The sequence below is a fragment of the Panthera pardus genome, unplaced genomic scaffold (genome assembly GCF_024362965.1).
Source record: "Panthera pardus isolate Hobbes unplaced genomic scaffold, ASM2436296v1 HiC_scaffold_12, whole genome shotgun sequence".
NCBI lineage: Eukaryota > Metazoa > Chordata > Mammalia > Carnivora > Felidae > Panthera > Panthera pardus.
In genome coordinates this window covers 265,544-290,033 of record NW_026526677.1, presented here as the reverse complement: position 1 = coordinate 290,033, position 24,490 = coordinate 265,544, and the positions used below count along the sequence as shown (strand labels likewise).

General features: G+C 58.8%; 2 protein-coding genes across 6 annotated transcripts; both read left to right on the top strand.

The window, feature by feature from the left end:
• The first annotated feature begins 3,722 nt into the window (after positions 1-3,722).
• Positions 3,723-5,055, top strand: LOC109259804 (dnaJ homolog subfamily A member 1-like). The gene has a single exon (XM_053899263.1). The coding sequence runs from the start codon at positions 3,838-3,840 to the stop codon at positions 5,029-5,031; it is 1,194 nt and encodes a 397-aa protein (XP_053755238.1). The 5' UTR covers positions 3,723-3,837; the 3' UTR covers positions 5,032-5,055.
• A 3,746-nt stretch (positions 5,056-8,801) lies between these two features.
• ANO9 (anoctamin 9) lies at positions 8,802-24,282 on the top strand. 5 transcript variants are annotated; one of them, XM_053899258.1, is made up of 25 exons: positions 8,817-8,929; positions 9,436-9,544; positions 14,510-14,584; positions 14,667-14,792; positions 14,973-15,118; positions 15,970-16,016; positions 16,144-16,202; positions 16,286-16,359; positions 16,637-16,771; positions 16,885-16,981; positions 17,140-17,200; positions 17,314-17,396; positions 17,517-17,621; positions 17,695-17,856; positions 17,945-17,981; positions 18,199-18,310; positions 20,796-20,853; positions 21,070-21,167; positions 21,319-21,458; positions 21,599-21,751; positions 22,505-22,652; positions 23,214-23,315; positions 23,397-23,490; positions 23,607-23,719; positions 23,835-24,281. In XM_053899258.1, exons 2-25 carry the CDS (start codon positions 9,488-9,490, stop codon positions 23,860-23,862), a joined length of 2,310 nt encoding a protein of 769 aa, XP_053755233.1. In that variant the 5' UTR covers positions 8,817-8,929; positions 9,436-9,487; the 3' UTR covers positions 23,863-24,281. The 5 variants fall into 5 exon arrangements, with proteins under 5 accessions (XP_053755234.1, XP_053755236.1, XP_053755233.1 ...); XM_053899259.1 differs by lacking the exon at positions 9,436-9,544 and having other exon boundaries at positions 8,802-8,929; positions 23,835-24,280; XM_053899260.1 differs by lacking the exon at positions 14,667-14,792 and having other exon boundaries at positions 23,835-24,282.
• The last annotated feature ends 208 nt before the right edge of the window (positions 24,283-24,490 follow it).

Sequence of the window (24,490 nt, the reverse complement as noted above, 5' to 3'; positions counted from 1 at the left end):
ACCAAGGTGGATTCAGCATCTACAGCAATCCAGAATGGCCTTCGAAGATAATCTGGACTAGATGGTGATAGTCATGAACAGGTTCGTCAGGCTTTTGTGTGCAAGCCTGGATCTTGTTCTGATCGACAGGCTTAGGAAAAGCTGTAAGCATTCAGTGGAGATTTCCAGTGAATGTTCTAGCATCTTGCCAAAATTTAGGCATCTGTTTCTTTAAATCCCTTCCAGGATGTTCCTATTAGGATGTTTTCATCCAGTGTTTGGCCCGACCCTCACCAACAAGCACGTGGACCCATTGATATAAATCTGAGCACTCAGATTAGTAAATCTGAATAACTATGTTAAATTCTTCAGCAAATGTATGGGGTCTCAGTCACTTTAGGAAACTCTTTCACTATGGCTCAAAACTCAGCCTTAATGCAGGCAACGTAAGCAATGTGGCATTCTTCGGGACCCCCAGCAGAGTTAACTGTAGAGGGGTAGGTATTAATATGTTTGGGAGAGGAGGGGTGAGGAGAAGTTTGGAGGGAAAAGGAAGCTCAGCAAAAGGGTTAGAATGAGAGATGGGTAGAGGGGGTGTTGGGGGCAGTGAGGAGAGAAGAGAGGGAAATGGTGCCAGAGGCGGGGCCTGAGCGCAAGGCCGCCCCACCTGTCAGGAGACAAAGAAGATGGGGAGGGGACAAGGCCTCAGAAGCCATGTGGACGTCTTTCAATTGTTTGCCTGCCTCAGTTAGTTTATAAATAGTATTTTGCAAAAAGGCAGACTTTGAATCCAGAAACTGTTTGGAAGCCTCAAGGTATCAATGAAAATAAGCATCCAATTCAGTTTTGACAATTTTAGAGCCCATGGCTGTCCGATTGAGTTGTGAGGAAGGGAAATTTGGGGAGCTCGAAAGTTCCCCATAATGGCCATTGAAGTTGTAAATTGTTTTTTGTTAAGTTAGTCCATATAAGAATGCACGTGAGGAGGGACCACAATTTTTAATCATGGGACCGGCGGGGCTCCCAGAAGAGTGGGGGTAGGGGCACGCTCAAAGCATTTTGATCACTGGGGTCCCATTTCCCAGAGGCTTTTCTCCAGAGTGAAGAGGAAAATTCCTGAACAGCACAGCCCCAGTAGGAATGGCTGGGCTCTAGAAAGGAGTCAGACAAAGGCCAAACGAGTACTCTCTGAAAGGATAAAGCCTTAAAGCAGATCCTGAATAAAGCCTGGAGAGCTCAAAACAGAGAGTGAAGCACAAATCCAGGCAAAAACTCACATTCAAACCCCAGCGTTGGCTAGGAATCAATGAGCCCAGCTGGCGCTGAGGGTGCTGGCACCTGTTTGCTCACCAGCCTCAGTCGCTGGGTGGGGTTGGGGGGGGTTGGCGGTGTGTGTGTGCGTCCTGCCTGCATCCCACTTCTGACACCTAGTAATGTTTTCCTTAAAAATAGATCTGCCAGTTATTTTACCAGCGAAATGGGTTTGTTTATTCAGGAATAGTAGAAAATTGCTATTTGGGACAAGCAAGCTGTGACCAAACCATAGAGAGTTCCCTAGAACAGAAGAGAGAAATGCTCTTTTATAGAGCAAGTGGGGGAGTTGGGAGGACCTCTTATAAACTAGAAGTCCATTGGACTAAGAGCTGGAAGTGCAATGACTTCTCATTGGCTGGGCTGTGATGGTCCCCCGTTGGCTGGGTTGTTGAGGGAGAGGGAGGGGAGAAAACCCTCCTTCCTTCCCTGGGGCTGTGAAGCCCATTGGGAATGCAAAGGGCATGCGGGAGTGAGGGATGCACATGAGAGCTCCTCCTGTTGGTCTCCACTGAGTGTGAGTCAGGTTTCCTTTATTCCGTTTCACTGTATAGATATCTATATAGAGATGTACTCACCTGGCGCCCTTTCTCAGGCCCACCCACCAAGCATGGGGCCTGATTGTGATGTGACTCCAAGTCGCAGTCCCTGACCACTATGCTGAGCCTCCCAATAGGCCAGGCACCAGTAGATGTGCAAAGAAATGCTGGCCCCAGGAGGTGTGCTCTCTGGCTTGTGAAACCAAATAAAGGAACCCTTGTTTAGAACGGAGTTGGGAGACCAGCAGGAGGCGTGCTCACGAGTTGTCAACTGTAGAGCCAACAGGAAGAGACACACCTCGCAGGTGGATGCCACTTTACAACCCCAGGAGGAGGAAGCGAGCTTTCCTCTTAGGCAATAGCCTAGCCAGCGAGAGGCCACTACACTCCCAGCTCCCAGTTTACTCCAGGGGACTTCTGGTTCACAACAGGCCCCTAACCACCCCCTTCCTCTGTTCTGGGAACTTGCCTGTGGTTTTGCTGTAACTTTCGTGTCCCAGATTTTAATTCTCTGCTATTCCCAGATAAACTCATTTTGCTGGTAACTATGGTTGACGGTGTTATTTTTAAGGTTAACAGGCCTTCCAGGATGCCCTCTGTCCAGCCCTGGGCCAACTCCACACCCCAGGCCCTGACCCCACCCACACGGGCCTGGGCTGCCAAATTCTCTGTGGCCACCGTCCAGTGCACGTGCGAGTGTGAGGCTAGGGCTGCACCTTGGTCTCCGTCCCAAAGGCCACAAGGAGTCACACAAGGTCACTTTCACCCGAACTAGGACCGTGGTCCCCACTGCACTGGCCTGCACAGACTGACACGCCGAGACTTGCTTTATCCAGGGAAGCGATGCTGGACCCGGGTGCCTAGAGCAGGTCAGCTCCCACCCCCCCCTTCTTTCCAGCAAGCACCCCACAGGCTGGTTCCTCACTCTGCCCTGAGGGCCCCTCAGAGCCATCCTCAAGGCCCCTTTTCTCCACCCCAGCTCTGTTCCGCCCAAATTCCCAGTGCTGCCCTCTGCTGTAGGGATAACTTCTTGGATATGGGTATTTCTCCCAAACTGTGCTGGGAGCCACCCCCCTCCTACGTGAAGGGAGCCACTGCCTCTCCAAGGCACAGACACTGGACAGGATAGGGCTGGGCGGGGGTGGAGCTGGATAGGGTCTGTCAGGTTTGGGGGCTGGAGTGGAACACTGGGCAGGGGCTGAGCCAGACCCCCGGGGGGTGCCCTCTGCCCTGAGTGCAGACCACATGTTAGTTAACAGTTGCCACCAAGCTCTGGCCACATGCCAGTGAGAATTCCCAAAGCTTTACAGACGCTAACTATTGTGGGGCACCTGGGGGGGCTCAGTCGGTTGAGCATCTGACCTCTGCTCAGGTCATGATCTCATGGCTTGTGGGTTCAAGCCCCACATCGGGCTCTGTGCTGACAGCTTGGAGCCTGGAGCCTCCATCGGATTCTGTGTCTCCGTCTCTCTCTGCCCTCCCCCCGTTCATGCGTGCTCTCTCTGTGTCTCAAAAATAAATAAGAACATTAAAAACAAAAAACAAATGCTAACTACTGTGACCTCCACACCCTCTTGGGTTCTATTTTTCATCTCTGGCTGAGAGACGGAGATGCTGAGGCACAGAATGTTGGTGAACCCCCTACTCTCAGCTCTTCTGTCCCCACTGGAACCTAGAGCTTCTCCCGACCCCCCCTGCTCTGCAAGGAGCAGTCCACCTGTGGCCTCGCCCCTGAGCCTGAGCTCACCTCCACCGTGTCCCCGCCTGGACCACTACACTTCACTCTGGGTACAGCCTGGCTCAACCCTCCCTGCAGATACACGTGGCCTGGCAGGGTCCACCATGGGACTCAGGAGCGGGGAAGTTGTCTCAGAAGCCCAGCACTTTGGGGAACTTTCCAGAACGCTCGCTGAAAAGCAGAGGAGCGGCGGCTGCCCGAGCTGCGCCCAGCAACGCGCTCCTTCCCGCTCCCCCACACCGGCCTCGGCCCCCTCACCGGCTGTAGAAAATGGTGAAAGAAACTACTTACTATGATGTTTTGGGGGTCAAACCCAATGCCACCCAGGAAGAATTGAAAAAGGCTTACAGGAAATTGGCTTTGAAGTACCACCCTGACAAGAATCCAAATGAAGGAGAGAAGTTTAAACAGATTTCTCAAGCTTATGAAGTGCTCTCTGATGCGAAGAAAAGGGAATTATATGACAAAGGAGGAGAACAGGCAATTAAAGAAGGTGGAGCAGGTGGTGGTTTTGGCTCCCCCATGGACATCTTTGATATGTTTTTTGGAGGAGGAGGAAGGATGCAGAGAGAGAGGAGAGGTAAAAATGTTGTGCATCAGCTCTCTGTAACCTTAGAAGATTTATATAATGGTGCAACAAGAAAACTAGCTCTGCAAAAGAATGTGATTTGCGACAAATGTGAAGGCCGAGGTGGTAAGAAAGGAGCGGTAGAATGTTGTCCCAATTGCCGAGGTACTGGAATGCAAATAAGAATTCATCAGATAGGACCTGGAATGGTTCAGCAAATTCAGTCTGTGTGCATGGAGTGCCAGGGCCATGGGGAACGGATCAGTCCTAAAGATAGATGTACAAGCTGCAATGGAAGGAAGATAGTTCGAGAAAAGAAGATTCTAGAAGTTCATATTGACAAAGGCATGAAAGATGGCCAGAAGATAACATTCCATGGTGAAGGAGACCAAGAACCTGGACTGGAACCAGGAGATATTATCATTGTTTTAGATCAGAAGGACCATGCTGTTTTTACTAGACGAGGAGGGGATCTTTTCATGTGTATGGACATACAGCTGGTTGAAGCACTGTGCGGCTTTCAAAAGCCAATATCTACTCTAGACAACAGAACCATTGTCTTTACCTCTCGTCCAGGTCAGATTGTCAAGCATGCAGATATCAAGTGTGTGCTGAATGAAGGCATGCCAATTTATCGTAGACCATACGAAAAGGGTCGCCTAATCATCGAATTTAAGGTAAACTTCCCTGAGAATGGCTTTCTCTCTCCTGATAAACTGTCTTTGCTGGAAAAGCTCCTACCTGAGAGGAAGGAAGTAGAAGAGACTGATGAAATGGACCAGGTAGAACTGGTGGACTTTGATCCAAATCAGGAAAGAAGGCGCCATTACAATGGAGAAGCGTATGAGGATGATGAACATCGCCCTAGGGGAGGTGTTCAGTGTCAGACCTCTTAATGGGGCCAGTGAAGAACACTGCTGGCATTTTGTATGCAGTAGTGAACGAATGAAGGACTATAATCATAGCTCACTACTTGCTATTATTGTTTTTGTTTTAATATTCGACTATAGTAGTGTTTTAAAAGTTAAATGAAGAATAAAAAATATAAAAGCTCAAAAAAAGAAAAAAAAAAAGAAGCCCAGCACTTTGTGGCTCAGGTGGCCTGGTGGCAGGTCAGAGCACTTAGCAGAGCGGCTCTGACGACGTGGTCCAACACCCCGTGCCTGGGGCTCGCAGGGGGCCCGAGTCAGCAGGACTCACCCCGCCCGGGGAAGGGCCCAGCGGCCCTGAGCTTCCTCAGCCACACAGGTGATTGCCTGAAGGCCCAGGCACCAGGGGCTGTGAAGGCGGCCGATTCTGGCCTCTCTCAGGCATAGCTGGTCCTGTGAGCACAGCACATGGAGCCACAGATCTGGGTGGCGTGTGTCCTGGCCTCAGATCCCAAGGTTTCCCGAGGCCCGAAGGACTCACATTCATGGTGGTAAATACTGAAAGTATTGACGGAAATGCTCTCGTAAAATACCCTTCCAGGGAAGGGAGAGAAATCTGCGGGTTTCGGGACGACGCCTGTAAGTCTGTAAAGGTGAACAGACTGCGGAGAACTCCACCACATTCTGTTTTCTGAGGGCTGACGGAGAGGTTGGGGCTACGGGACTGTCAGCCCAGGCCAGAACGACTCTCTGCTCCTTAAAAACAGGAGCTGCTGGGAATTTAAGGCCCAGAGGCGTTGGCTAGGGCAGCATCAGGGAGACAGAGCTGCCCCCGGGGCGAGGACATCAGGGCCTGGGGTCCCCACCCTGAAGCCCTGGTCTGACAGGCAAGGACCTGTGTCTGGCCGATCCCAGGAGCAGAGGCCCAGGCTGGGAGAGGAATCTTCCCTGCAGGGGCCTGAGGACGGGGGTGGGGGTGGGGGTGTCTGCTGCCCCAGACAGGCGCTGTGAGCCAGAGAGGCCAGACGGAGGCCAGGGGCATCTGGGACCAGCCCAGAGAGAGCTTGGGAGGCCCTGACTCCAGCTGACCTGGCTGTGAGCCTCTGAGAACTGTCCTCACCGAGACATCAGAGTATCTTTGGGCCACAAGACAGGCCACTGGGGCTGGGAGGGCAGATTCCCAAGGTGAGGACATGCCCGTTCCTGCTTGTGGGATTTTACCTGGGGCGCTCCCGGTGGCTTTGTCATCCTGACCCCCTCCACAGCGTGGCCACCAGCCCCCAGTTAAAAGGAGTCGAGGCATGGGGCACCTGGGTGGCTCAGTCGGTTGAGCGTCCGACTTCGGATCAGGTCATGATCTCACGGTCGGTGAGTTCGAGCCCCGAGTCGGGCTCTGTGCTGACAGCTGGGAGCCTGGAGCCTGCTTGGGATTCTGTGTCTCCCTCTCTCTCTGCCCCTCCCCCGCTCGTGCTCTGCCTCTCTCTGTTTCAAAAATAAATAAAAACATAAAAAAAAAAAAAAAAACAAGGAGTCGAGGCAGCCTGGAGACAGTGGGAACGGGAGGCCCGCCTCCTGCTGTACTTTGGCCTCACGGAGGACGACGGCTGGGCAGGGTGCTCTGGAGCTTGGAGGAGGAAGGCAAAGGGAGCAGGGTCCAGGGTCCGTGGCCCACGGAGGCCTCGTGCTCTCCCCAAGACAGGGCAGCATGGAGCCCGACACGGGTTCCATCCTGCGACTCTGGGATCATGACCTGAGCTGAAATCAAGGTCAGACGCTCAGTGGACTGAGCCCCGCAGGCGCCCCGTAATGATTCAGTTTGTAAAAATGACGTGTGTTATAGAAAACACACATTTCTTGAGGAAAGCAAGCTGAGGGAAGAAAAGCGTATCCCTCCATTCACAGTTATATATATTCAACCTACTCTTCAGTTATTTTAAGGCATTTTCACTCAGTTGAGACAAAAAAATGCATATGTGTTTTTAATCTGTATTTTTTCACTTAACTGTGTAACATAAGCATTTTCCCATATGCTCGTAGCACTTTGAAAGAATACTTTGTAACGGCTCAGAGGTGCTTTCTCAGACGTCTCCCTGCAGTTGGACATGTAGGTGGTTTATAATTTTTGCCTCAAAGGACAGATTCATATACATTGTCATTATTTTGGGGTTTTTTCCTGAGGATAGTTTATAAAAAGTTAAGTTAATAAAGCATAAGCAGTTTTAAGGCTTCCGATTCTTTTTGCTGAATTGCTTTCCCAAAGGGCTGTGCCAGATGGGACCGGGTGACGAGATCGGCCTTTATCTTACATCCTTCACTGAGAGTAGGACACCTGTCCCTGTCGGGCCAGGCATTCCTCCCCCACCTGGGCTGGAGACGCCTGCAATGACGCCTGTGTCAGGGGAAATCTATTGGTTGTTTTAACATGATGCGAATGTAAATGCAGACAGACCCCCCTGCGCCGGTGGAGTTGGAGACCAGGAGGAGACCGAGCCCAGGAGCTGGCTGGCAGTGTGGACCATGAGTTCGCATTACTCGTGCTCAAAAGCCCTTGCCTCTGTTCCCTGAACTCTAATGGGCCATTTGAGGCCCGTTGGCCTGCGCACACTGCTGTGTGACCCTAGCGTCCTTCTACCTTCTCAGGAAAAGTGATCATAGTTCCCAGGCAAGGTATTGCAGGAAGTTGTGGGCAAGTGACCAACTATGTGACAGGTGGAGCGCCCCTCCTTCACTTTCCTCTCCCTGCTGGCTTGAATGTGGCTGTGATGCCTGGTGGTTTAGCAGCCACTTTGAGCCATGTGGTGAGACCAAGTGTTTACAGTGGCAGAACAACAATTAATACTAGTCCTGGACTAACCCTGCCACGGGGACTCCACGGCCTCAGTCTTAGTGCACGTGTCTGGGTTTGCGCCATCACACCCGCACAGGCTCTGTGCCGCTAGGTCCCTCTCTCGGTCCCTCTTTGTCACAGTTTGGTCCTGGCCCCTGCTGCTGTCACAGCCTGCCATGGGGTTCCCGAGGCAGAAATGTGGGTGAGATGGAGCCACATAATCCCAGAGCGAATGTGTGTCAACGCTGGGCCTGGACCACAGGGTCACATGGGCTGCATGAGGGTGTGCCCTGACGCTGTGGGTGCTGCCTGCCCCCCGTGACCTCAGGTGCCCACTAATGCTGTCCCATGTTTCCACGTGCCTCGCCCTGCTGCAGTTCCGCTCCGAGTCCTCAGCTTCCGAGCCGGGTGCCCCACGTCCCTGTTGGGGGCACTCTGCTCTCTGGTGGCCCAGAGCCTTCCCCAACTGCTGCCCTAGAACCACAGGATCCATGCGGCCCGGGGCCAGCGTGTGCCCTCGGGATCCCAAAGGTCCTCGCCTCTCCCAGTTGGGGTCCACAAAGCAGGGGCTCAGGGCAGCAGTTTCTTCTTCATCTTCAGTCCTTCCTGCCCGTTTCTCCTCTAAGGGAACAAACACTGGACTTGGGGGTGGGAGTCAAGGGCTGGATGCTCTGGGGGCGGGGGGCTGGGGAAAGTGTGTCCTGGGATCTGGAAGAGTGAAGCCTGGGATAGTGGGGAGTGCTCGTGTGCTCCACTCATGCTGTACCCCAGGAGGGAAGTGCCAATCTAACTCATAGGGGAACCCCCCTGCAGGTGAGGGCAATGCCCTCAGGTGGGGGGAGGGGTCCCCACCCGACCAGGTCCTCAGGAAGGTGTCAACACCCCCCCCCCCCCCACACACACAGGGAGGGGTGTGTCTTCCAGCACAGGAGTGGCAGCAGAAGGATCGGCCAGGAGAAGGAGGAAGAAGGAGGGAGGGGTGAGTCCCACGCGGAAGTCAGGTAGGACGCACCCAGCTGCCTTGCTGCCACACTTCGGTCCAGCTCTGCGGGCACCGCGATCGCTAGCCCCTCGCCAGACTCTGGGACCGGCATGCAGGTGAGTCGGGCCGGGCGGGGTCCACGCTTGTGGCCAGGCCACGCCCACCCCGTGGGCCCCTCCGGCCAGCCCTGCCAGCCTCACCTGGAAAGTGCCTGTGGAGGTTCCCTGGAGCCCTCAAGGCTGAGGTGAGGGTGGCCAGAGCTCAGACGGAGCCCCTGGGTTGGCTGGGGGTTGGAGCGGGACAGAGGGCAGATTTCCTCCTGCCCAGCCAGGGATTCTGGGGACCCCAGGGCCAGGCCTTTAGTGCATATGTAGGGCCTACAAGAGGAGAGCTTGTCCATCCCTAGACCTTGCAGCTCTGCCCTGCAGAGGGAGAGGGGGCTCTGGCCTCCAGGGTGGCCGACTGGGCCCTCTGCTCCCTGGGAGTCCTGCCCCAGGCGGGTTGGTGGCCGGCTGGGGGATGTTGGACTCTGATTCTGGGAGGCAGAGTAGGAGGCTGTGGGGGTCCCAGGGAGGTGGGCAGGAAAACATCCTGGGAAGACATCGTTTCTCCCCTCTGCCAGGGAAGGTCATCCGGGCCTGGGCCAACGACTGGGTAGCTCTGGGAGGAGACCCATGCCGAGGATGAGAGCGAAACCAGCCTCCCACTCAGCCTCCCTGGGGCTCTCCCAGGTGTGGGCCAAGCAGGCGGCCTCCTGCCCCACCTTTGCCCAGGGCCTCCTCGGCCCTTCCAGAGCCAACTCTGGCACCTGGCTGCTCAGGCTAGCACACGGGCACACCTTAGCCTGACCCCAGCTTCCTCTGCCAGCCCTTTCCCCTCATGCCAGTCCCAAGCTGGGGTGAGGGAGACACTTGGGGCTGCCTAGGGGCGGGTGGGGAGGTGGCACGGGGTTTGGCTTAGGCTCGAGAATCAATGCCTTGAAAGGGACGTACGCAGATGCAGACAGCAGGGAGGACTTGGTGGCCCCAGCCACGAGCGGGATCTGAACACACCCTTCCACTCCAATCCCGTCCATGGCTCCCCATGGCCCCAGCTGCCTGAGCAGCTTCCATAATCCCTCTTCTGCCAACCCCCAGCCTCACTTCCTGGCAGCTCCCTTCTTGCTCTTTATGCTTCTGCCAAGCTCAAGTGCTGAGTTCTGAGTCCCCGGGAATACTAACTACCAAGTCCTTGTTGATGCTGAGCACTGAGTCTCTGGGAGGTACTGAGTACCAAGTCTTTGGATGTGCTGAGTACTGAGTCCCTGGGAGGTGCTGAGTACTGAGTCCCTGGGAGGTCCTGAGTACTAAGTCCCCGGACACTGATTGCATGCTGCCCCTCAGGGCCTGTCCCTACATGTTTCCCTCTCCCAGGAACGCTGCCCCTACTTTTTTGCCTCCTGCCAGCCTGTTGCCCTACAAGGCCAAGCTCCGGGCCGCCTCTCCAGGCCCCCGTGTCTACTTACACCGCACATCACCCCCAAGCCTGCTCTGTAGCAGGTTGCATCATAAAGGGTCTGGGGATGGGTGGATGGACACATGCAATGAGGAACTGACAGAAGACAGACGGACAGCTGAGGAGGTGGAGGGGAGCTGGGGGGTGCAGATGACTAGCTTCAGAAGTTGAAGAGAGAAGCAGGTGTGGGGAGATTCGCTCAGGAAGGGTGGACCCAGGGCGTCTGGGCTGAGTAAGCGAGGGTGGGCTTCTCTGTGTTTGTACACTTTAGTGGGGGCAGGAGGGTCCCCTGCTGGATGATGGAAGTCCAGGATGCCCATGGGGCCCAGGCAGAGGTGTGCTGTGACCCCAGGGTGAGATGTGCCACGGAGAGTGAGGGGCGGTCCAAACGTATTCCTTGTGCAGCTGGGGTGTCACCCGTGTGTGCTCCATGTGGCCCACCTGATCAGGAGCTGGGTGGCAGTCCCACCTGCACAGCAGTGTCCTCAGTCTCACTGGTGACCTAGAGGCCAAACTGGGAAGGACTTCCCCAGCTCTAACTGTTCGTGTCCTGTGCTGTCAGGGCGGGAATGTCTCCCAGGAGTTGTGGTGTCTCCAGAAGTTTCCTCGTTTGGAGCCACTCTGGCCCGTGTTACTCCGTGGGCCCTGGCCCACTAGGTGTGCGGCTCGCCGGGGGTGGAAGCTTGAAGGACTAAAGGGAGAACAATATGGGTCTCCGAGCCTGCACCCCTCGTCTGTGCAGGGACTTGCCTGGGGTCTGCACATGGCCGAGGCCAAGTGTGTAGGGACAGCCCCTGTCTCTGCCCCGGGGGCCTGGGGGCCTGATGGGCACACGCAGCTTCCTGGAGGTGGAGCTTGCTGAAGGTGGGGGCGACTTCACATAAGCCCAGTCCCCACGTGTGAAGGCCTGTCGCCCTGGAGGACAGATGGACCGATGGACAGCCTCGTCCTGGAGGCTGTGGCTGTGGCTGTGGCCCACAGAAGGGACTTGCATGCAGTGAGTGACCTCAGGGATGGTGAGCCCAGAGTGCATGGGAAGCAGATTCTCAGAACCTGGTCCCTGTCTGGCTGTGGGGAGGAGGACGGCCAAATGGGAGGGGGGACCCTGACCTGACGGCTCCTGTGGGTGCCTGCCCATTGTCGGGGGTGACCAGGCAGTGACCTGGCGGGGGGGATCTCTGTCCAGTGGCGGGAATCAGATACCTTAGGTGCATCACTCCCCACTGTCCAGCTCACACGCCAGGCCCCCGGGAGAGGCCGAGTCAGCCTTTCCCAGTTGCTCTGGGCAACTGTCCCAAAGCTGTGCAATGTCTCTGGTAGGGGAAGGTGCTGTCCAAACCGGGAGCTGTACCAGGCCCAGCAGCCTCAGTTTCTGGGATTCAGTAAGGGCCCCCCGCCAAAAGCCTGAGCTTTGAGGTGCCTCTAGGACAGTCCCTCCTCCCCAGGCTCCATCCTCCTGCTCGGACCCCAGTGTTCTGCCCAGTCTGGTTTCCCCGTGCTAACCCTTCACCACCTGGGGTCCCATCTCCCACCCCTGGTTGTCCTGCCTGTTCTTCCCACTGAAGCTGGGGTCTCTCCTCGCAGGATCTGCCAGAGGCGCTCAGTTCGGGGTTGGGGGTGGACAGGGAGAGCCCCCTCCCGCGTCTGAGGTCAAGCACATGAGGTCCCGTCGGTGCACGGGTCATCGTCCAACACGGCACTTGCTGAGCCTGTGGTGGGCGAGTCACAGAACCCGAGGCTGATGACCTGGATGTCCCTGTTCCCATCCAGCTGAGACTTCACTCTCTTCCCCGAGACAGAGGCACGTCAGCCCAGGGGCTCTCCCCGTCCCTGCAATTCTGTGAACGGCAGGTTTCTCCTCTGGCCCAAGATGGGACAGGAGTTTCAGACACCGTAAGCCACATCCGAGCGCTAGAGGCTTGTTGTCTGTGTTAGCCCAGGCTTCTGAGATGGACACGGGGAGAGTGGGGCCGACCCGGGTCCCACCCTGGGGCCAGTAGTTCCTGGTGTGCCTGGGTGGGGTTGCAGGTTTTGAAACAAATAAAACACAGATGCCCAGTTAAATTGAATTTTACACGAAAACTTTCTTTTTAGGTATAAGTGTGTCCCATGCAATAATTGGGACATACTTATACCACAAAGCATCTGTCGTTCGTCTCGGATTCAACTGGGACCGGGCAGCCTGCATTCTTCCTGACAGCCCTTCAGGGCAGACTGGCTGGAGCAGTCCAGGGAGGCTTTCTGAAGGAGGCAGGTCTTGAGCTGGGTGGAAAGTGGCCGTGGAAGGGAAGGGGTAGGAGGTGGGCGGACCGGCAGGGGGAAGGCCTGGCAGCGGGCAGGGTAGAGAGGAGGGTGTGATGTGGTGCCAGACAGCCACGGGCCACACTGAGCTCGTAAGCCAGGAGAAGGGCGGCAGGGGTGGTGGGCTGGCAGGAGGCCACGGCAAGAGCCCAGCAGGAGCGAGGTGGGCGCTCTGTGGGCCCAGCCCCCAGGGCGTCCCCCGCACCCTCATCCCTGGGAAGCTGCAGGGTCCCTGCGCCTCCCCGGAGAGCTGCCGGGTGGGAAGCACGCTTAGGGCCACACTGGGGTGCAGGGCGCGTCCCGCAGCCAGGCCGGAAGAGGTGGGCAGTCTTGCCTGAGGGCGCACAGGGTTGGCAACCCAGGCTCTGGGCTCCAAGGCCAAGGTCCCCTCCACATCTCAGCCTGGAGCTCCCCCCTTGGGACCCACTCTGACTGTCTGCCCTCGTCGCCCGCCTCCCGCACCTCCACTCCCTCGGCTGCCCGGCCCCGCGGCGAAAGGGCCCAGGTCTGCCTCGCAGCCTGCTGTCTGTCTGCTCATGAGGAGTGAGTGAGGCCTGAGCCCGCCCCCTCCCCACCTGTGCACGTTTAGCGCCTCTGTAAAGATTCCTGAGGTGTACAGAGACAGCACGAGGCTTCTCAGCACCCCTCGCCCTGCTGCTCCGATGCCACAGCCCCGTGGCTGGGCATCTGGCCAGAACCTAGAGCCCGACACGGGCACCTGGACTCCGATGTCACCAGCTGCCCCACTTGTGTCCTTCCTGTTCCCGGGTCCTTGCGGGATCCCACGTGGCACTTAGCCTCACGTCTCCTTGGGCACCTCCCGTCCGTGACGTTCCCTCTCTCCCTCCTTGTCCCTGGCCATCCGGCTTTGAGTCTGCTCAGGCTCTGGAGAAAGTCTGCTGTTTTCTCAAGCTGACCCAGGACTCCGTGTTTTGGGGGTGGGGGGTCCCTAACAGCTAACCCATACCACTGTGACCTAGACCTTCATCGTGTAGGGTGGGGGCCGCCGCTGGGCTCCTCTCCTTCCCCTTCCCACACGTCCTTTCTCGGCCGGGAAGGCTGGAGCGCACTCACAAGGGGGAGCACCGAGGGAGGAAGAGAGAAGGCCCCGTGCTGTCCATAAACGCCGCCACAGTAACGGGGGCCCAGGAGGGGCCCCGGGGGCTGTGCACTCGTCCGCCTCCTCCTTGAGGTTCTGCCCCTGACTTATGATCCGTCCGTCTGGACGTCGTGCAGTACGTACCTCTGGGGCTTCTCATCGACTTTGACTGAGCTCAGAGCCCTGTCACGTTGGTCCCCAGGGCTCCGTGTGTCGCAGCCCGTTCACGTCTCTGCTGCGTGATTGTCCACCGTGTGCGGGATAACTTCATCCAGCCACCCGCTGGTGGGAACTCGGGTTATCGCCACAATTTCTGTATGCAATATGCTACCGGGAGCATCCCGTTCAGGGGTAGGTGGCCCGGCTGTACAGTCTAGGATGTTCAGCTTTGTTTCGCAAATTCGTGCGCAGGGAACCTGTTTGACGCGGAAGGGCCACTGACACGCCCGTAACCCAGTGGGTAGAGGGGATGCCTCCGGTGACCTGACCCGTGTTTCCCTGACCGTCTAGAGTTCCCGTGTCTTCCTCTTCTGCGAAACCCCTCTCTGCTGCTTGTCTTTTCTCAAGGATTTGAGGAGCTGTTTGCTTATGTTTTTGAACAGACCTTTGCCGGAGGCCCCGACGCCTCTCCAGCCATCCTTGCTCCTTGTGGTCCCAGCCCCGCTTGCAGCTTCCCCCTCGTCCGCTCGTTTTCCTGCACCCTTGCTTTACGTGTTGCCCCGTGCTGTCCCCTCGGTGCCGAGGCGCCCCGGCCGGGAGGGCTCTCCCCGCAGGAATGAGCCCCACCCTCCTCTACTCCCAGGCTGAGGAGAGCCTCCGGATCCTGGTGGGGACCGAAGGAGACAGCTTCCCGCTGATGGAGATCAACGCCGGTGAGGTGAGTCCCCTGGTGAGGGGAGATGGGTCCCACCCATCCCCGGGCCCTGTGCCGGCCCCAGCCTCGCGCCTCCTACCTCCAGACCGAGGCCTCCGAGCAGTGGGATTACGTCCTCGTGGCTGACCGCCGCACCCAGAGAAACCCCAGGCAGGCCTGCCAGCAGCGACGGTTCCTGGAGGAGCTCAGGACAAAGGGCTTCCATTACAAGGTGTGCTGGCTGAGCGCCTGGCTTGGTGTGGGGCACAGGGGACAAGTGTGTCCCGGGGGCCCGGAGACACGGCTGGGGCCTTGTGCCTGAGGTGGAAGGGACAGGCCAGTGTCAAAAAAGGACGAAGGGGATGGTTTCCAAAGTGGAGCGGAGGTCCCCAAGCGCCCTCCCGCCCCCCAGATGATGGAGGACCGCGAGAAGGTGTTCTTTGGGGTCCGAGCCGACAGCAGGATCTTTGATCTGTACCGCACACTCCTCATGGAGCCTGAGGGTCCTGCCGCCAGAGTGCAGCCTGCCAGGCCAGCCCCCATCCCAGCCACCACCAGGTGAGAGGCTGGCCCAGAACGCCGTGTCCCTGGTCCGGTCAGGCTTCCGGGCGTGGTCTCGTGTCAGAGGTCCCAGGGGCCGGGCTCTGTGACTCGGTGTCCGTGTCTGTCTGTGATAAGGGACAATTTAGTTCTTGCTTCTAGGAGAGTTCTGAAGGTTACGTGTGTTCCCCGAAGGGAGGGCGGGATTTGGACAGGCCGGGAGGACCCTCCCAGCCAGCCCTTCCCCCATCCCCGGCGACCTGGGATGTGGGTCCCCACCTCCCCTCTCCAGACCAGCTGCCCCTCCCCGGACCTCTCTCCTCAGCCTCCCAGGCCTCCCAGCCTCTTCTCTGCAAGCATCTCCTTCCCCTGCTGAGACTCCACCTTCCACACCACTCTACCCTCGCTCCCCATATCCCTCCTCTGTCACCTGCCTGGCCTTGGCACAGGCCTCTCTGAGCCTCAGTCTCCCTGTATGCAACATGGCTCACGGGGTGCGAGGGGGATTTGTGCACGTAAAGGCGTAGAGTATGCTCTGAATGTGCGGGGGCTCCAGGTGGGAGGTGTGATTGGAGGCGGGGGGGGGGGGGTCCAGGCCCAGTATCTGGGAGGGAACGGTGCAGGCCTGAGCCCTGGGAGGGGTCCTGGGAGGGGAGGGCCTGCCCTGAGAGAGCCCCATCCTGGAGCTGTGGGGCACAGGCCACAGGAGGACTTAAGAGGTGGGGGTCGGGCTCCCAGGTGAGTCTTAGATTCTGGGCTCCGGTCAGGCAATCAAGGCAGGCAGGCTGGAGGCTCCACTGGGGACACAGAGGGGCCTGGGACCTGGCCAGACAGAGGATGAGGTCCCCTGAGGAGCTCTTGTGTTCCAGAATCCGAATTGTCAACTTTGTACTGAACAGCAAGACAGCAGCTGGTGGTAAGGATGGGGTGGGCAGGTGGCCTGTGCGGCGCCCCACCCCTGCCCCGGGAGCGGTGTCGATGTGGGGAGAGCAGGGCAGGGTCCCCCCTCACCCCTCTGACCTGACACTCCCTGTGACCTCCAGACACGTTAGAGGATTTGGTGAAGGATGGGGTCTTTGAGACCAGATTCGCCCTGCACAAGGTGAGGGGTGGGCCCGGGCTGGGAGAAGGCCTGAGGGCGGGACCGGAGGCAGGGAGCCCTCGCTGTCTGTCACCTGTGCCCAGGGGGAGGACGACCTGAAGAAGAAATGGGCCCAGTGGAGAAACATGGTCAACAAGCAGCCGATTGATGACATCAGGTGACACTGCCTCAGACAAATCACCTGCGTCCCCACAGACACACCCGTGGCCCCACAGACACATGCATGTGCCCGCCTACACACCCAAGATCCCCAGACACACCTGTGTCCCCACAGGCACAGACACACCCGTGGCCACGGCAAACAGATGTGTCTGTGCTCCTGGGTGGGACACAGCAGTCTGGTCTCCCCATGTGCCACCTGGACCCCGGCACTGGCCTGTGGGGTCACATCCGGGGGTGGGGAGGGGCGGCCTGATGGGGCAGCCTCCCCACAGGGACTACTTTGGCGAGAAGGTGGCCCTGTACTTCGCCTGGCTGGGCTGGTACACGTACATGCTGGTGCCCGCTGCGGTGGCCGGCCTCGTCATCTTCCTGAGCGGCTTCTCCCTGTTCAACGCCAGTCAGATCAGGTGGGGATGGGAGGCCTGGGGCGGGGGCGGGGGGGGGGGGGACAGGGCCCCTCGGGGACCCCTCCTCCCCGAGTCAGGGGAGAGCCGCCACCAGCCCGTCCCTGCGCCCTCAGCAAGGAGATCTGTGAGGCGGACGACATCCTGCTGTGTCCTCGCGGGGACCACGGCCGCAAGTACCAACGGCTCTCGGACACCTGCGTGTTTGCCAAGGTTTGCGGCTCCGGGGGGTTCTGCTCCCCCCCACCCGGGGGTCCCCTCCGGCCATCCTCTCCCACGAGCAGGGCGGAGGGTCTGCCCCTGCAGGGCCGTGGGGTGGGGGGCGGCAGGCCACAGAAGGCTGTCCCCAGCCTGGCTGCCGCTCTCCCCAGCTCACTCACCTCTTCGACAACGAGGGCACCGTGCTCTTTGCCATCTTCATGGCTCTGTGGGGTGAGTCGCTGGGGTGCTGGGAGGGAGGTGGGGGGGGCGGCCTGAGCCCCGGGGCCACTCCCCGCCCCCTGCCACCACCCCAGCCCTGCCCCCTCTTCCCCCCCCCCACTCAGCCACGGTGTTCCTGGAGATCTGGAAGCGGCAACGAGCCCGAGTGGTCCTGCACTGGGACCTGTATGGGTGGGACGAGGACCAGGTGAGCGGCCGGCCGTGCAGGGCTCTTTCCAGCGCCCCGTGCGGCCCCCACAGCGCGTGGGACGCGGGTGTCCCTGTGTGGCAGGCCGTCCCCCGACTGAGTGGTGCGTTCCCTCCACAGGAGGAAATGGCACTTGAGCTCATTAACTGCCCTGATTACAAGCTCCGGCCACACCAGCACTCCTACCTGAGAAGCACGGCCATCCTCACTCTGTGTCTCTTGATGGTACTCCTGGGGAGCCTGCCGGGGGGCTGGAGACCTGGGCCGGCGACAGCCCTCCTGAGGACCCTCCCCGCAGATCTGCCTCATGATTGGCATGGCCCACGTCCTGGTGGTCTACCGCGTCCTGGCCGCCGCCCTCTTCAACTCCGCCCTGCTCTTCCAGGAAGAGCAGGTGACCACGGCCGTGGTGGTGACCGGGGCCCTGGTCCACTACGTGGCCATCCTCATCATGACCAAGGTGGCTGGAGGGGGGGCGGACAGAGGGAGGGCGGGGCGGGGGTCTCCACCGAGGCCCCAAGTGAGCCGTCTGGTCTCCCATCCTGCAGGTCAACAAGCGTGTGGCCCTCAAGCTCTGTGACTTTGGTGAGAGAGGAGGCGTCCGGCGCCTCTCTGGCCTTGGGGGGAGGGGTGCGCGGGGGAGGGACAGGACCCTTCAGGGCTGGGAGCCTGGGTCCCTGGATCCTCTGTGTCTCCGCCGCCTCTCACAGCTGGCAGACAGGTGAGGGCTGGCGGTGTCTCTGAGTTGTCGGGAGAGGGACAGGTTGGGGACGGGAGAGGGACAGCCTCCGTCTCATTCTAGAGAAGCCCAGGACGTTCTCAGAGCGGGAGAGCAAGTTCACCGTCAAGTTCTTCACTCTGCAGTTCTTTGCCCACTTCTCCTCCCTCGTCTACATCGCCTTCATCCTGGGCAGGTAGGGGCGGCCCCTCCCACCACCGGCCTTCAACTCTTTCCCCTTTAAAGGAAATACCTGCTCATCTTAATTTTTAAAACAGTTTGTGCTCAGAGCAGTTGTAGCCCAATGTGAAAACACGTACAAGAGCTCACGGTGAACCCCCGGCTCTCTGTTCCCTGCCCTTGAGGTGACCCTGTAACCGTTCGGTGGGTCTTTCCAAAACTTTTTACACATTGAAGTACCCACGCATATACACCTGTTGACATACACTGCTCTCTCCTGTAAATAATCCTATCTTCTCTTTACGCTGAAAACTTACCATGGGCACCTCCCACATCCGCATGGATGCTGAGGCCTCATTTTTAAAACCACGCTATGAGCGCTATTTTGTGGAACGTGCTGGAATTTGTTTTCTCAGTTCAGCCGGTGGACGTTTGGCTCATCTCCAATGTTTGAGCTTCATAAAGCTGCATCCCGTGTAACACACATGCACCCCCCATTCCCTCTCCTTCTGGCAAAATGGACATGTTTTCAGTTCAACCAACATACACTTTTTGGTCTCTCCTGAAAAAAATAATTGCTTCACCTGTTCTGTGTGTTTAAATAGCACAAGACACAAACATATTGCCAGTTAGTTCCAAACTCCAGCAGAACTTACAAAACCAACCCAAACCACGCCGAGTCCCCCAAGTACGTTCAAAGACATCAGGCGGTGCCTAGACCTGGGCCGTCCCTGGAGATGCCCCCGCGTAGGGGCCTGCCCCTCCCCTTGCGGCCGTGTGTGCTCACGCTGGGTCCAGGAGCCCCTTGTGGTCTGCCGTGTGGGACCCCAGGTTTCCCAGGCTTCCTGAGGAAGGGTCCGTAGGAAATCGGAGGCCCCTACTGCTGGAGGCAGACCTCTCCCTGCTCTAACCTCGGCTACGCTGGCTTCTGAAATCTCTCAGCAGACTGTCTCGGTGGGTGTTTTCACTGGACGGGCTTGAGCGGTTCGCCTCTCTCCTCTGCCTCGTCCACGGCGATCTCTGTCCAGGATCATCTCCACCTCCACACAAGTATCCTGCCCTATTCCTTTCCAGGAGTGCTCTCAGCAGTGCGCCCGATGTCTGGGCCTCCCTGCTCCTGCCTCTCCCCTCCCCAGGCCTGCCGGCCCTTCCCTGGATGCCCACTTCTCCTCTTCTCCCGACCTCTAAACATGCCAACGCCCTGGTATCTGTCCTCATGACCTGACGTCATCTAGACACATCAGTGAGGCCCACGTTCCTGTCTCCAGCAGAGATCTCTCCCTGAAGTCCAGACTCACGGGTCCGGCTGCCTCTCGTTCCCCCTCAGATGCCCCGGCGGCACGCCGGCCTTACCGCCCGCTTGTCCACGCCGTCCCTCCTGCGCCCAGAGCCCTGGTCCCCCCACATTCCCCACTTTCCCTCTGGCCCCACGCTCTCTTTGCTTGCAGTCTCTCTTACGGGACCGCAGCTCCCTGAGGGGTCTTTGCCGAGTGGGCAACCACAGCAGGCTTGGCCTGTAGAATCGACCTCAGTCAAGTGGACAGAAATGACCAGGCACTTGCAGGGCCCGGAGCCTCGGGTCCTTCAGTCGCGAGTGGCTTTCATGCATCTTGTGTCTTTGGACACAGACGCCATTCCTTTTGTTTGGAAATGGGACCTTCTGAATGGACCGCCTAATTGCTTTTGCTTTTTTTCCTCCCGTTTTTGCTCCAGCTTCTGGGAGTTCTTCTCGGCACTGTTTCCCAACCCTTTGATTGAATGTTTTACTTCTGTACACGCACTTCCCCTCAGGGCCCTCCTTTGGACAGTTCCTTCACAGCCTCCTTCTCATGCCCCCTGACCCCATGGCTTTTCTTGTCTGAGGAGCTTCCTCTTTTTTCCCCTTCTGCTCTGCGATTCCTTCTATGCTTTCCACGTTTCTTTTACTCTTTCCCTAATGGTCTCCGATTTGGATGTTAGCGGCCTCCTTAGATGTCCTCCTTAGATGTTCTTGGCCCCCGTCCATCAGTGAGAAAGGCGCGTGCCAGTGGCTTTGCTCTGGGCCACATCGCTCCCGCGAGGGGCTTTTGCTCTGTCAGTCCCTGCATCCTGCCTGGTGGCAGAAGGAAGCTTGTCAGTGTTGCTGGGAGCTCAGTGGGGGAGAGACAGTATGGGGGTCTCAGTATGCAGTGGTCCAGCCCCCTAGAAGTGAGACTCTGTCTTCCTGACCGTTGGCCAGGAACCTGATTTTTGGTTTAATGCAGTTTGTATTTTTTTTATCATGTAAGGGAAAGGAGGTGATTTTAAGCACAAAGTAATCCTATGTGCACGGTTTCAATGGGGAGAAACAGGCCACTCCTAACAGGTCTTGTCAAGCACCTGTCTGCGCCTGGGATGGCCGGGCTGCTTGTGTGTGTGTGCGAGTGCGTGTGGAGGGATGTGTCTGGATGTGGGCAGGTCCCCCACCCCCACCCAGTCAGAAGCAAGGTCTGCCCCTCCTCTAGCCTAACTGTCCTTCCTAGGATCAATGGTCACCCCGGGAAGTCTGTGCGCCTGGCGGGGCTGTGGAGGCTGGAGGAGGTCAGTCTGTCCGGTACACTTTGTCATGCTGTCCCTGAGCACCCCCCCCCCCACAGCCCTGCCTCCCCATACCTGACCTCCCATCCCCACCCCTGACCTCTCCACCCCTGACCTCCCATCCCCCACAGCCCTGCCTCCCCATACCTGACCTCCCATCCCCACCCCTGATCTCCCACTCCCCACCCCTGACCCCCTGACCCCCCCATCCCCCCACAGTGCCATCTCAGTGGCTGCATGATGGACCTGTTCCTGCAGATGGCCATTATCATGGGTCTGAAACAAACACTCAGCAACTGCATGGAGTACCTGGGCCCGTGAGGACCTCCCTCCTTCCCTAGGGCCCTCCCGCTTCCCCCCCACCCCAGGGAGCCCCCCCATCTCCACATCTCCCAGAGCCAGCAGTCCCAAAGGGTCCTCAGCCCCCAGTTCCCCTCCCTGTTCCCCACTTGTTCTCATCACCCCCAGGTGGCTGGCCCACAAGTGTCGCCTAATACGGGTCAAGCTGGGCCACGCATCCGAGGACCCTGAGCTCAGGGACTGGCGGCGCAACTACCTCCTCAACCCAGTCAACACCTTCAGCCTGTTTGACGAGTTCATGGAGATGAGTACGTGGGTGGAGTTGGGGGCCTGACCGCGAGTCTCAGGGGCAGGTACTGGGGGACTGGCCGAGGGGGCGGGCACTGGGGGCGGGCGTTCTGGCGGGTGGCTGCCCCACGGCACAAGGGGACATCTCCACACCCCCCAGTGATCCAGTACGGCTTCACCACCATCTTCGTGGCGGCCTTCCCGCTCGCCCCGCTGCTGGCGCTCTTCAGCAACCTCGTGGAGATCCGCCTGGACGCCATCAAGATGGTCAGGCTGCAGCGGCGCCTGGTGCCCCGCAAGGCCAAGGACATCGGTCAGGGGCCCGACTCGGTGGCGAGGAGCACGGGCACTCCAGCCGGGGGCGGGGTGGCGAGGGGTGCTGGGACCAGGTGGTGCCCTCGAAATGATCCCAAGATAAGCCCCCTCCCCCCAGCCCTTCCCCAGGTTCTGCCTAGGCTGAGAGCTGGCCTTGGAGAGTGGTGCTCAGGCCCCGGGAAGAGGCGGGGCTGGTGTGCACCCGCAGGCCCCTGCCTCCCTCCCAGAGGAGGATCCAACTTGGGGGGGGGGGGCGGGCAGGCAGAGGAGCTGGGCTCTGAGAGCCCGGACCTGAGGGAGGGAGGGGTCCAGCAGCTGGGGGCAGGGACTAAGAGGTGGCCTCCGTCACCCAGACTGCCCTTGCCGAGATGGCCAGGTATCAGGGAAGAGCAGAGGGGACTGGGTGCTGGGTGTGGGCAGAGGGAGAGGTCGGGGGGGAGAGGCCCCACTCTAGGGCCCAGGTTAAGGTGTTCTGACCCGGGAGTGGGGCAAGCTTGGGGCAGCTGAGGGGTTCAGGCAGAAGATGGGGGCCAGGGGGGACCTGAGCCCCTCCTGGTCTATGTCCGCCACGGCCCAGGTTTTCCTCGTCAGTGAATGCTGCCCATTGAACAGAGGCATGGGCAGAGGTGACAAGGCCCCATGACCATCCAAGCTCCCAGCCTTGGGGGACCATGGGTGGAGGTGGGGCGGGCAGTGCCAGAGGATCAGGGTTTGAGGAAGCAGACTGCTTCACCCCACTGCTGTGGCCCAGGGACCTGGCTGCAGGTGCTGGAGACCATCGGCGTGCTGGCGGTCATTGCCAACGGAATGGTCATCGCCTTCACATCAGAGTTCATCCCCCGAATGGTGTACAAGTACCACTATGGCCCGTGCCGAAAGGGGGCCGACCCTGCAGTCGAGTAAGGGGGCGCCAGGGGAGCCTCAAACTGTCCAGAGACGCCTGGGAAAACTGGCCCAACCACAGCCCAGCCCTAGGGGAGCGCAGGGGAAGGGCTTGATGTGTCTGTGGTTTTCATGAATCTGGGCCTGAGGGGGGTCCTGCCCTCCCATGACAATCTGCTAGGAACCCCCATGGGGGAATTAAGGTCCCAGCAGGAGCTGTTTTCTGAGCAGCCACCACCAGAATGACTCCCTCCCAAAAGTCAGATCCTCTGGGGTCTGCTCCACAGAAGAGGGCCGAACAGGGGACCGCTGCTCCTACAGATGGGGTTTGCAGGGGTCTCCCTCCGGAAGGCTCCCCTCGGTTTTTGCCACGGAAGGCGGGGGGGGGGCCCTCTGAGTCCCTTCAGTCACCCCCAGAGGCCCCTCTCCCACGCAGAGAAATGAAGGGGGTTCCGTGCTGTGCTCCACCCTGACAGCCCCCACCACACAGGGATTAGCTCCAGGAAAGCACCCTGGAAGCCAGAAGAGGCCACGCTCTGGAGCCCACACCTGCCTCTGCCCTTCTCTCCCTCCCCCAGCTGCCTCACAGGTTACATCAACCACAGTCTGTCCGTGTTCCACACCAAGGACTTCCAGGACCCCATCCGGATAGAGGGCTCAGAGAACGTGACTGAGTGCAGGTCTGGATTCCCCCAGCCCCCATGAGCAACCTCTGAATTCCTGCCCTCGGCCCCCTGACCTCAGGTGCTTCCCCCTGCCAGGTACCGGGACTATCGCAACGCTCAGGACTACAACTTATCCGAGCAGTTCTGGGTCCTGCTGGCCATCCGCCTGGTCTTCCTTATCCTGTTTGAGGTGGGCCAGAACCGGGGGAGGGGCCCCACAACGGAGGCGGCTCTCTCCAGCCCTTCTCCCTGGCCCCCAGCCCCTAAAATGCCTGCTCAGCCCTTGTCCCGTCCCCCCACGCCCAGCACGTGGCCTTGTGCATCAAGCTCATTGCCGCCTGGTTCGTGCCCGATGTCCCCCAGTCGGTAAAGAACAAGGTTCTGGAAGACAAGTACCGGACACTCCGGGAAAAGATATGGTATGGGAGGCTGAGGCCAGGCGGGGGTGGGGCCGGGCCCCAGGCCCGAGGTAGGACCTCACCCTGAACCCCAACGCTTCGCCCTGATCCCCAACAATCCCGGTCCTGCCTCCAGCTCCAGCCGCAAGAGCACAGATGTGTAGGAGACCCAGAGCTGGCCAAGAAGACCGGTGCCCGGAGCTGGGACTCAGAGCCACCACCACCTCCCCACCCACCCACCGCTTACGTGTGGGGTCCCGGGAGGCCGGTGTATACGCGGGGTCTTGGAGGGCCTGCGTGCGTTTGAGGTGTTGGTGAGCAGCACTCTGTGGTCTAGGAGGCCTGTTTCACGTGTTAGGGCTCAGGCTTGGTACAGCCCTGACTTGAACTCTGAGTGACTCCTGCCGCTCACAGAACTGGGGTGGGGGGGGGGTGCTTCTCAGCGGTCAGAACACAGGAAAACCAGCCCAGTCTCCTGAGCCTCTCTCTGACTTGTGGGACCCATATCCTACCCTCCCCACCCCACCCCAATTCTGGCTGGTCAGGGGGCCCTGACCCCACCTCTCTGGCTCTCCTCAGCCTGAAGAACTTTCTATAATAAAATACAAACTTTTTCATGTCAATTCTGGGCCTCTTGTGGATTGTGTCTGTCCTCAGGGCTAGATGGGAAATTCTCCCAGATGGAGAAAAGTCTGGAATGTGGTAGCCTCCTGGTCCTCCTCTGGTTTTCCGTGGGTTTCCAAGCGAGCAGCGCCGTGTTGAGATCCTACCGTCCCTGCGCGGGAGGGTCAG